Source organism: Podarcis pityusensis, assembly GCF_964106645.2.
Source record: "Podarcis pityusensis genome assembly, chromosome: 1".
NCBI classification, from domain to species: Eukaryota; Metazoa; Chordata; class Lepidosauria; order Squamata; family Lacertidae; genus Podarcis; species Podarcis pityusensis.
This window is the reverse complement of record NC_138028.1, coordinates 3,367,033-3,379,761: the sequence shown is the minus strand read 5'-3', so window position 1 is coordinate 3,379,761 and position 12,729 is coordinate 3,367,033. Positions and strand designations below refer to the sequence as shown.

The 12,729-nt window shown below is 48.8% G+C and overlaps 1 protein-coding gene across 1 annotated transcript; it reads left to right on the top strand.

Moving 5' to 3' along the window:
• The first annotated feature begins 3,276 nt into the window (after positions 1-3,276).
• Positions 3,277-9,142, top strand: VCPKMT (valosin containing protein lysine methyltransferase). The gene is made up of 6 exons (XM_081000697.1): positions 3,277-3,551; positions 5,303-5,413; positions 6,067-6,139; positions 6,229-6,348; positions 7,070-7,174; positions 8,747-9,142. Exons 1-6 carry the CDS (start codon positions 3,292-3,294, stop codon positions 8,759-8,761), a joined length of 684 nt encoding a protein of 227 aa, XP_080856823.1. The 5' UTR covers positions 3,277-3,291; the 3' UTR covers positions 8,762-9,142.
• The last annotated feature ends 3,587 nt before the right edge of the window (positions 9,143-12,729 follow it).

Genomic DNA, 12,729 nt, shown 5'->3' with positions numbered 1-12,729 from the left:
CCTGAGATCTTGTGACGAAGGGCGGTAGATAATAATAATAATAATAATAATAATAATAATAATAATAATGCTGCCAGATGTCAATGGGCTTGGTGGTCCACAGGCTCACTTTCCTGATGTCCATTGCCTGTTCCCTCTCTTCCTACTTTGCTGGCTGGTGTCAAACTGCAGTACTGAGAAGGAGGAATGGCCAAGGGAGCTTGCTTGATTTTCAGGTTGCTGATTCGAAAGGTTGCATTTCAGGGCCTTTGTTTTCCAGTGGGGTTGGTGCTCCTCCTGCATGCAGGTTTTTCACAGATTCCACAACATGGTTGGCATCAAACTGCCACATACCCCACCTGTCAGGGAACTGACATCGGAGCTAGAGGCGGAGGGAAGGCTCTCAAATGATGCTGGAGAAGGGCCCAGCAGGGAGAGAGGCAGCTCAGCAGATGGGGAAGCAAATCAGCGCAACACCAGGGATAAAGGGGGGCAGATGGGGGAATCTGCGAGAGGGCTCCAGGTCTCTTCACCGGACACCAGCGGGGAGAGCACGGGTCCTCTGCTACCCACGCCCTCCCTGCGCAGAAGGCTTCCGCGCAGTGAGAGGAGGAGGAGACTGGGTGTCAAACAACTTTTATGTTGGAAAAGGTTTAAGAAACGCCCACTGACGGATTCTGCTAGCGACTGAGGCAGCCACGAAGTGAAGGGCTGTCCAAACAGAAAGGTTTAACAAGGCAACATAGCCAGGAGAGGCGGCAACTTACGCACGAGCAACCCATACTCATTACACCACTCAAGCAGGATTTACTCTTCCCAAGAAAAATGCAGTGAATTATTTGTAAAGCCTGCTGCCAGTTACCAGTCTGCCATTTCTCAATAAGCTTTGCTATTAATCTGCCTCCTGGCCGGAGGGCTATAAGTCACTGTAAGGAAGCAAAAAAGTGGGAAGGAGAAAATCTTGGAGGATGGACAGAGGAGTGAGCTACGAGTCCCAACTGAGGCTTCTGCTGGTGTCTTTCTAATATTATCATTAATATTTATTACATTTCTATCCTGCCCTTCTTCCCCAAACAGCAAATCACCAATAACAACAAAAATAATAATGACATTGGTTGTTAATGAGTTGCGTTGATTTATGTTTTATCACTGAGACTGCTGGTAGCTTTTTGGGCCCAGAAGTGGTGGCATGGTTATTTATTTAATAAGGTGAATGAAAAACCTCTGTGCGATTTACAAAATTTTTGTAACAAAATTACCGGTCAAAGCAATAGTTTAGTTTCCCAACTTTTTTTTTTTTACTACAACTCCCATCATCCCTCACTAGCAGGACTGGTAATCAGGGATGATGGGAATTGTAGTCCAAAAACAGGAGATCCCCAGTTTGGGAAACCCTGGCAAGCCTTTTGAAAGGTGGTTAAAATAGGGATGGGCTAAAAACAGATTAAGGGACGCAGGTGGCGCTGTGGGTTAAACCACAGAGCCTAGGACTTGCTGATCAGAAGGTCGGCGGTTCGAATCCCCGCGACAGGGTGAGCTCCCGTTGTTCGGTCCCTGCTCCTGCCAACCTAGCAGTTTGAAAGCACGTCAAAGTGCAAGTAGATAAATAGGTACCGCTCCGGCGGGAAGGTAAACGGCGTTTCCGTGTGCTGCTCTGGTTTGCCAGAAGCAGCTTAGTCATGCTGGCCACATGACCTGGAAGCTGTACGCCAGCTCCCTCGGCCAGTAAAGTGAGATGAGTGCCTCAACTCCAGAGTCGGCCACGACTGGACCTAATGGTCAGGGGTCCCTTTACCTTTCAAAACAGATTAAGAGCCGCCCCAGCTTCCTTACCAAAAGTGCTCTTAGCGGGCGCCGAAAGGAGCACAGCAAAGGGACCTCCCCAAGGCCGGATTTAGGTTTGCTGAGGCCCTCAGCTACTGTAGGTAATGCGTCCCTTTATATATCCAGCTGTCCTTTGTCAACAACAAATGGTTGCTGTTTTTTCTGTTGAATATATGCTATATGGTAATTTATGGACCTGATAGGTATCTCAAACCATTTGCACATGTTGCCTTGCAACCAGTCCATGCAGAATGTAGGCACCCTATATATAGAAAGCAGCAAACCAGCGATATTTGAGGGAGCAGGCTAGCAGGCAGGGCCCATGACTTACATCATGGGAGCCTACACAACACAAAACACTGTTGCTGGATGTACATTTTATTTGTTTTTATCTTATATTTTGGAAATGTACATCCAGTCCCTCCCCCTTTAAATTGTTTTGGGGGCCCCAAGAAAGTGGGGCCCTAAGCTATAGGTTGTTTAGCTTATGCGTTAATCCGGCACTGCCTCCCTGAGATCAAGAGGCAGGAAGTTCCAAAGTGTACTGATGTTGTTGTTTAGTCGTTTAGTCGTGTCCGACTCTTCGTGACCCCCTGGACCAGAGCGCGCCAGGCCCTCCTGTCTTCCACTGCCTCCCGCAGTTTGGTCAAACTCATGCTGGTAGCTTCGAGAACACTGTCCCGCCATCTTGTCCTCTGTCGTCCCCTTCTCCTTGGGCCCTCCATCTTTCCCAACGTCAGGGTCTTTTCCAGGGAGTCTTCTCTTCTCATGAGGTGGCCAAAGTCTTGGAGCCTCAGCTTCAGAATCCGTCCTTCCAGTGAGCACTCAGGGCTGATTTCCTTCAGAATGGAGAGGTTTGATCTTCTTGCAGTCCATGGGACTCTCAAGAGTCTCCTCCAGCACCAGAATTCAAAAGCATCCATTCTTCAGCGATCAGCCTTCTTGATGGTCCAGCTCTCACTTCCATACATCACTACTGGGAAAACCATGGCTTTAACTATACTGACCTTTGTTGGCAAGGTGATGTCTCTGCTTTTTATATATGAGACCTTAGAATTCCTATAACTATTATTATTATTATTATTATTATTATTATTATTATTATTTTATTCATACCAATACAATAACCTATTAAACATTAAAAGCTTCCCTAAACAGGGCTGGCGAAACATGCCGAAAGGAGCATGGCAAAGGCGCCTCCCTGAGATCATGAGGCAGGGAGTTCCAAAGTGTACTGTTACATAACGTGAATAATAGCAGCAGTGGCTCTGCTTTTGAGGCGGCTTTCCCGTGCGTGTCTGTGACCATGAGGCAGGGAGTTCCAAAGTGTGCTGTTAGGTTTGCCTGCCGATATAATGTGAAGAATAATAATAATTCAGTAGTGGCTCCGCTTCCCTTGGAGGCGGCTTTGTGTCTGTGAGGGGAGAGCGGCCTCCTCCTCCCTCCTCCGCCGCCGCCGCGCCTCCCCCCTCTCCCGCGGCCTCGGCCATGGCGTCGCCGGCCTGCCCTTCTCCGGGCTTCGAGCGCGCCCTGGCCCGGCGGGACGGCTCGGCGGGGCTCCGGCTGGGGCAGCGCTCGGCGGGCGGCACGGGCTGCGTGGTGTGGGACGCGGCGCTGGTGCTGGCGCGCTTCCTCGAGAAGGCGGCCGAGGAGGAGGCGGGCCCGGCCGGGCTCCCTCTCCGCCGCAAGGCCGCGCTCGAGCTGGGCGCCGGCACCGGCCTCGTGGGCCTCATGGCCGCCAGCCTCGGGTACGTCGTCGCCGCCGCGGCTGGGCGGGCGGGAAGGCAAGGAGAGCGGCCGGGCCGGGCCGGGCCAGGCCTCGCCTCAGCGGCGCCTCAGCGGCGCCCGTCTCGCTCAGTGTGGCCGACACGGACTGGCAGCAGCGGCAGCCTCCAGCCTTTAATGAGAACAACCCCAGCGCTACCTGGAGGCGCTGGTGCCTTCTTGGGATTGAGCATGGGACCTTAATAATAATAATAATAATAATAATAATAATAATATAGGTGCCCTTCCCACCAAGCTATAGCTCTTCCCTTAAAATTAACAGTAAGATTCCAGTCCTCAGGCCCATCTAATTGGTCCAGTATTGCCCACACTGACTGGCAGCAGCGGCAGCCTTTAATAATAACAATAATAACCCCAGCGCTACCTGGAAACGTTGATGCTTTCTTGGGATTGAGCATGAGACCGGAATAATAATAATAATAATAATAATAATACAGGTGCCCTTCCCACCGAGCTATAACTAGAGCTCTTCCCTTAAATCCCCTTAACAGCAAGATTCCAGTCCTCAGGCCCATCTAGTTGGTCCATTTAGTTCAGTATTGCCCACACTGACGGGTAGCAGCGGCACCCTGGAGCCTTCAATAATAACAGTAATAAGCCCAGCGCTACCTGGGTTTAACCCTGCACTGTGGGTTAAACCACAGAGCCTAGGACTTGCCGATCAGAAGGTCGGCGGTTCGAATCCCCGCGATGGGGTGAGCTCCCGTTGCTCAGTCCCAGCTCCTGCCAACCTAGCAGTTCGAAAGCACCTCAAAGTGCAACTAGATAAATAGGTACTGCTCTGGCGGGAAGGTAAATGGTGTTTCTGTGCGCTGCTCTGGTTCCCCAGAAGCGGCTTAGTCCTGCTGGCCACATGACCCGGAAGCTGTACGCCGGCTCCCTCGGCCAATAAAGCGATATGAGCGCCACGACCCCAGAGTCGGCCACGACTGGACCTAATGGTCAGGGGTCCCTTTACCTTTATATAAAGGTAATATATAAAGGTCTCTTCTACAGAGACAGGATACTCCATCTGTCGGGGATTCTTTAGCTGAGATCCCTGCATGGCAGGGGGTTGGGTTGCATGACCCAAGAGGTTCCTTCCAACTCTACAATTCTATGATTCTGTATACCACCCTTTGTCAACAGGCCACAGGGAAGTTTACAACATCATAAACTACTAGAATATTATAAGACGGCCTTATCCTCCATGAATTTGTCCAAAGTCTTTTTAAGGCCATTTCACTAGTAGCTAGCACTCCCATCTTGTGGTCCTGCACCTAGAGCTAAAGGGATTGAGTCCAGGCTCCCCCCCCCCCCAAAAAAAAACACCCCCACAATTGCACTGCTAATCGCACAGATTTAATGTTTATTACTAGAGATTGAAATAGTGTTCCAACATGCCGAAGGGTTTTGCAGCATTGTATTAATCATTGCCACTTTTTATTTTCATTTATATCCCCTTTTTATGCAGGATTTATTTAACCAGGTTATTTTGGCGTGTGCCCTAATTGTTCATGCCTGATTCATTCCCACCAGAACTGAATCTGTGTTGGCTCATGTACGGAGTTTTAAGCATAGTCACTTTGGCAAGAACTTAGTTGCAAACAGGACTTTTTCGAAGCTGAATGAGGGATGCTTAAAAACCTGTGCATTGTGTGGTTTCTTGCATATTGTGTGTGTGAGAGAGAGAGAATGAGACGGGCAACTAATATAGCCCCCCCCTCTTTTGTAGTGCAAACGTTACAGTTACTGATCTCGATGAAGTTCAGGATTTGCTGAAAATGAACATTGAGAATAATCGGCATCTTATCACAGGTTCCATTCAAGCCAAGGTACTGAAATGGTTCGTATGAACTTCTTGTTCTGTAATTTACAATTTCCTCAAGAAACTGCAAACCAATTTTAGGGAGTGGAAGTCAACTTTAACCAGAGACTGACTCTTAGGTCGGGCCGTGATCTGTAGCGTGAAGTCACAGATAGTCATATGAACACGAGCTTGCTTCCAACTTCCTCCAGCCGTTCCATACTTTGCTTTGAACTGACTTAGCATTTTATGTATATTTGAAGCTTAGAAGGTTTTGCATGGGGGTGGCTAAGCGTTGAACTAAATTGGTAGGTCAGCAGAGGTAGAACTGCCAGGCCCTGCATCATTCTGCCCCCTGCTGCCCTCCTTATACCTTGGACTACATCTCCCATCAGCCCCAGCCAGCACGTGGTCCAAAGTTTTAGTCTTAGTTAACAGAATTGTAGAAGGGACTGCGAAGGTCATCTGGTCCAACCCCTCCTCAGTGTCACCAGGTTGGTGAAGATTGGCCTGGCTTGTGCTCTTGGGGTTGCCCAGAAGACTCTGCCACGCACACCTGCATAACTTGTAGATAGACTTGTACTTTTTTATGCATTTAATCATAAAGCTGCTTTGGGAGCCGCTGTCGACTGAACAACAGGGCACAAATAAAACCAAATGTTCTTTTCTGTATTGCATCCACCTCTGCTTAGGGGTGAAGAAGTATCAGACTTCCTTCCGGCACCTGATTACATCCTGATGGCAGACTGCATCTACTACGAAGAGGTAAATCACATTTTTTTCTTGTAGATTAGCCTTTTAGCTGCAAGTGTGGAATGAAGTTAAGTGGCAAGTGCTTTCTGCTTTACGGACAGTCACTGGAGCCGTTGCTCAAGACTCTGAAGGACCTGGCTGGCCCTGAGACGACCATCCTTTGCTGCTATGAAGAAAGGACTATGGGGAAGAACCCAGAAGTGGAGAGAAAATACTTTGAGGTGAGTCGTCTGCCAGTGCAGAATGTCTTGGAGGAGCCCTTGTTCCTGTGGAGAAAAGCCTGGAAGTATCCCAAGGCGCTTTCTAGAGCGGGATATAAAAATCAAACAGAAACCTGCCAGTGTCATAGAATCATAGAATTATAAAGTTGGAAGGGACCCCAAGGGTCTTCTAGACTAACCCCAAGTCTTACTGCTTTTTAAAAAAACAAAAATATGTGCTGTGACACACATTGAATGCTTTCTGGCCACCTCGCCTCCAAAAGGATATTGTAGATCTGGAGAAGTTCAGGAAAGGGCAACAGCACATAGTTAAACTACAAAATGACTGCAGGATATTGTGATGGCACCGAATTAGATTGCTTTAGAAGGGGATCAGGCATGGAGAAGAAAGCTAGCAATGGCTGAAAACGTCCTCCAGAATCAGAGGCAGCGTGCTGGGGAACAGCTGTGGCCGAGGGCTGTGGCGCTCATACCCTGGTTGTGGGCTTCCCATAGCCATCTGATTTGCCCCTTTGAGAAGCAGGATGTGGGGCCAGGTGTGCCATCGATACAGCAGCTGGGCTCTCCTTCGGTTCCCAGGAGTCTGCGTGGAAGATTTCTGTGCTGTGCTTCTGAGGTTATGGTTACATAAGTGGTGCAATTTCTCTGGGAGGCTCAGATCTGAATGAGGCCAAGGACACGTAGCTGCACTCTTTTATTCTTGCGCAATTTTAAATTGCAGCTTCTTCAGAGGGACTTTGATCTGGAGAAGGTTCCCTTGGAGAAGCACGACGAGGAGTATCGGAGCGAGGACATTCATATCTTCATCATCAGAAAGAAGAAAGCGGTAGGTGGTCGCTGGAAAGGCACCAGAGATGGACCAGCTTATGCTCCAGAAAACCTTCCATTTTTTGGACCCATAACAATATAAGGTTGCTGTACTTGTGGTTGAATGATCCAATCCTGCCTAGATGATGGTTTTGAGTGGAAGCCCACCCAAATCTCATTTCTGTGTTTCCTCCCTCCTCCACCTCCCTGCAGCCCTGTAAAGGATAATCATTGGCTCAGCACGGGTGTCATTCTGTCTTCCTCCAAATCAGAGGTTCCTAAACTTATTTGGCCTACTGCCCCCTTTTCAGAAAAAAAAATACTCGGTGCCCCCCTGCCATTGGCCAAATAGGCAGGTAAGCTGTGATCCACTTCCCAGGCCTGGTTGAAGCCGAAAAGGGTTCCCCCAGGCTTGGGAAAACCCCTCGGCTCCAGCAGGGCCACCACATCCGGGGGGGCATTGTTGCTGTCCCACAACGGTGCACGACGTGTCAGTAAGCCTCATTACACAACAGATGAAACATGCACTAATGGTTTTTCAAAATTATCTTCTTTATGCTTCCACCACCCTCTTATTTTTATTCAACGCCCCCCAATTGCACACAAAGCTACTCCCGCCCTCCTGGATCGTTCCTGCGCCCCCCGGGGGGGGCATTATCACCCACTTTGACAAAACACTGCTCCAAATCATAGCATGCAAGATGGGAATCAGGCTTAGGACTGCAAACACCCTTCCTCGCCTCCCTCCCTACTCAGATGCAAACCCCCTTTCCCATATGTGCCCTTATCATAACCATGGTTTTACTAACCAAATTATTTTATAACTGTTTTATTAACTCACTTCAAACCATGGTTTCAGGCTACGGTTTCTGAGGGAGCCCTGGTTAGCGCTGGTGCGGATTTAGTGTTACAAACTGAGATATGAAAGCCAGGAGCTAAATGCCACCTTGAACCTAGGTTATGGGCACCACAGCGGAATGTCTAGGTGCGCTTTTTTTTTAATAACAAGAATACAAAGCTGAAAATGAATGAGCTGCAGCTAAAATCTTACGTTCCTTTTTCACATTGTCTAGTCCTTCCCGTGCCCACCCCCCTAATATTCTTATGAGGGTCCCTTCAGAGAGCAGCTGGAAGTGGGGAGGCAGAAAAAGGTCCTCCTTTTCTTCCAGCAGTGGCAGTTTTAATCTGAAATCTTAGGCTCAGTACTGCGCCCAGAGCTCAGAAACTGCTCGCATTAATGAAATCCCCTGTCACAAAATGTGTCTAGAACAATGGGAGTTTTGAACACTGTGTGGATGTAACAAAGGTAGCTTAGGCCCAGGAGAGCCAGTGTGGTGCTTCTAGGTGTCGTTAAATCATGGCTCCTCTCAGCCTCCACAAGTATCTTCTTGGATGATGAGACTTTCCTAGGCCAACAGCAACTGGAAGATGCCACATGAGCTACCCCTGGCTTATGCTGACAAGCAGGGATTTGTGTTAGAGAGAGAGGCTGGCACCCTCTTTATAAACCAGAGTTTGTAGGGAGCCGATGAGAAGAAACTAGCAAAATAGTTTCCGCCAAGGTAGTTAGTGGTTTCTTGATGTTTTTCAGATTTTTCCATCATGATGGCTTCTTTAATGACGCTTTGGGAACTGGGAAGGATAGAGCCAAGAGCTCTTCACAGACTTTGCAGAGCATCTCTTTGGCAAAAGTGGATCATCGAGCCGTCTCCTACTAAGATGAGACACGCAGTCTGTTTTCTTGAAAGAGCTGCAGACTCAAGGCTCCGGCTTACCTTTCGGCAAGGGCGCTGGCTGCAGAAGAAGAAAAAAGAAGGCTTGTGACGCCAGTGAACAGAAATGGGTAACTCTGAGTCACATGGGTGGCTGAGTGTTTTGTACACATTTTCCAGCTACTTCTGAGTAACAATCTGCCTTGCTAGTTACAGTTTCCGAGAAATTTTGTTATGTAAGTAGGGTGATTTATTAAACTCTTCTTCCTAATGCATTCTCGAAAAGGCATGTCTCCCCGACCACACCTTGTCTGAGTTCCTTGAGCCCACAATACAATTTGGGATGTTCCTGGTGACACAGATTGTAAAACATATTGGAGGGGAATAGACACACAGACCCCACACCTGCATGAAGCTTTCAGAACAAGGAAAGAAAAAGGAGAACACAGGGGATGAGGAACTTGTGGTCTCACAGACGCTGAGCGACTCCGTCTCCCATTCTCCCCAGCCAACCTGGCCAGTGGTCAGAGGCGATGGGAAATGAAGTCTTTTGAGTGGCCGCAGGGGCCCTGAGATAATCTGTTGAGTTCCCAGCAAGGGTGTGGTCTGAGTTGGAGACCTCGCGAGCTGCTGCCTTCTCCCTCCGCAGCTCTGTTGCCCCACTATGCAGCCCTTCGCAGGAGAACTCCTAAGCTCAGTCAGGCTCAAAGACTGCCTTGAGAGCCTCTGCAGTTTCCTCCCGACCCATTTCTGCCAAGGAGCCGCCTGTCCTGCGTGGAGCTGCAGCAAGCAGAGCTGTGCGCCAGCAAGGAAGGGCTGTGGCTGTACGACATGTACCGGGTGGTGCACAGCCAGCTCCTCATTCATCTCTGGATTGCCACAGGGTGGGAAATCATTCCTGTAGCCGCAGAGGGAGGGGCTGCCAGCACAGGCCCTACGTGTGGGACAGCCTCAGCTTAGGTCCCTCCAGAAGTTTTGGACCACAAACGCTCTGGCTGGGGCTAATGGGAACTGCGGTCCAGAGCACCAGGAGGGCACCAGGTTGGGGAAGGCTGGCGGGGCTCCAAGTCATTGGTGTCCAGTTCTGGGCACCACAGTTCAAGAAGGACACTGACAAACTGGAACGTGTCCAGAGGAGGGCAACCAAAATGGTCCAAGGCCTGGAAACGATGCCTTATGAGGAACGGCTAAGGGAGCTGGGCATGTTTAGCCTGGAGAAGAGGAGGTTAAGGGGTGATATGATAGCCATGTTCAAATATATAAAAGGATGTCACATAGAGGAGGGAGAAAGGTTGTTTTCTGCTGCTCCAGAGAAGCGGACACGGAGCAATGGATCCAAACTACAAGAAAGAAGATTCCACCTAAACATTAGGAAGAACTTCCTGACAGTAAGAGCTGTTCGGCAGTGGAATTTGCTGCCAAGGAGTGTGGTGGAGTCTCCTTCTTTGGAGGTCTTTAAGCAGAGGCTTGACAACCATATGTCAGGAGTGCTCTGATGGTGTTTCCTGCTTGGCAGGGGGTTGGACTCGATGGCCCTTGTGGTCTCTTCCAACTCTAGGATTCTATGATTCTATTCTATGATTCATGCATTGCTGCCGAAAGAATCATAACCAGCAGGGCAGAGGTAGTCAATGTGCCCTGACCAACTTTCATCATCCCTGAGCATCCCAGAGCAGGGTTAGAGAAGACCCTCCCCAACTTGAGACCGGGGAGAGTCACTGGCAGCAGTGGGCAGGTCCAATGGGCCTCTTCGCCTGGCTTCAGGGCAGTTTTAGGTGCCCCTGTGAGGTCACCATAGGCGCCCGTTGGCTTTGGATGAAAAGGGAGGAATCCAGCAGGCCTGTGGGGAAAAGGGTGGAACCGATACTGGAAATGTTTGATTCACGCACTGACTTCGTTTGATTTTACTGCCCCCGCATTTGAGGATGTTTGCAGTGGTCATTCAAAAAGGGCTTATCTGGTGAAAAAGTCAGATGATCCAATTGCCACAAACAAAGCAATTGTATACACAAGATGGCTTTGTGATCTGCTTTGCGGAGCACGCTCCCATGTTTGAAGGGCTGCCTAGTCAAAGTCCAGTTTAAAGATGAAGAACTCTGAAGGGGGACCTGCAAGGACCTTGAATTCAGGGCACAGCTGTAGCGTGCAGCACCCAGGCAGCCGAAATGCAGGTCCCGTTGTCGCAGCCTCCCCCACGAGGGAGGGGTGCATTGCAGTTGTATTTACATTGCACTAAATTAGTTTGCACCTGTGTATATAGGTTAGCAAATGCACATCTTTTGCAAAACCATGCTTTGTCCCTTTTGGGGTGCAGGGAGGAGATGCGTTTCGTTCCTTTTAAAATGCATTAATGGCCCCCCTAAGCATCTCCATCTTGCCAGGATTCAGATTTAAACTGACTTGATATTTCTTACCTCCGGTTCCAAATTCAAGTTGAACTCAGAAAAGCAGATTTCAAGCAAGGTCTGTATAGTTAAAGCTATGGTTTTCCCAGTAGTGATGTATGGAAGTGAGAGCTGGAGCATAAAGAAGGCTGATCACCGGAGAATTGATGCTTTTGAATTATGGTGCTGGAGGAGACTCTTGAGAATCCCATGGACTGCAAGAAGATCCAGCCTATCCATTCTGAAGGAAATCAGCCCTGAGTGCTCACTGGAAGGACAGATCCTGAAGCTGAGGCTCCAAGACTTTGGCCACCTCATGAGAAGAGAAGACTCCCTGGAAAAGACCCTGAAGTTGGGAAAGATGGAGGGCACAAGGAGAAGGGGATGACAGAGGACGAGATGGTTGGACAGTGTTCTCGAAGCTACCAGAATGAGTTTGACCAAACTGTAGGAGGCAGTGGAAGATAGGAGTGCCTGGCGTGCTCTGGTCCAGGGGGTCACGAAGAGTCGGACACGACTAAACGACTAAACAACAACAAGTTTGGCAGCCACACTGGTTTGGTAGCCAATTTTTCCCAGCCAGAACTAGAGAAGGCCAAATCTCTCAGCTTTGGATTCTTTCAGTCTGTCTTTTCATTTGTTAAGCTGGGTCCACCCCATTTCCACATATATTTGCAAACTTTTTGTTTTAAAAAATGCATATGAGAATTACTACACACTTTTGCGCACATGGTTTCTTAATATACAAAAATGCTTGGTAAGCAATATACTCTGTTTTGTGTGCATTTTTCACTATTATATTTTTGTGTGTGCGCCTGCTTTTGGTTAGGGAAGTGGATTGCATTGCAAAATTCAGAGAAGTGTGGATTTCAAAGAGCTGTGCTTTGATTCATGTGTTGGTATGGGAAACTAAATTTGTGAAAGGATTTCTCTCCCACCCCTACCCAGAAGGGGGCAGCATAAGATAACAGTGCTATCCTAGTCTGCCCCAGTCTTCTTTCTAGAGAGGCGGAATGTACCTTCATACCACTAGACGTGTTTGTTTTATGGTGGCTTCTTCCACAGCAAGTGTTCTAGCAGTTGGGCATTGCTGCAAATTTTCTGCCTGAGACCCCCAAACACACCTTGCAGACCTGGGCATCCCTGGGGGTGCGAAAATGACCACTGAACCAGTTGAAAGTTGTGATGCAGACATCTCTCACCCCTCTGCCCCAGGTGTATCGTAAAACTGCGCATATCACCAGTTACCAAACTCTCCCAATGCTGGAGCTTGAATCATGGTAGCATTAAGGCAGATGTTCTCCCCACCCCATTCCCATAACTGCAGGAATGATTTGTGCCCAGTCCAAAACTGGGGGACCGAGACATCTTCAAATATGGCAGCTTTTCATCTGGGGGGGGGGGGGTGTATTATGCAGCACTAAAACAGAAGTAAAGAAAAAGAGCTGTATTGCAAGAGGGGTGGGAAACATACACAA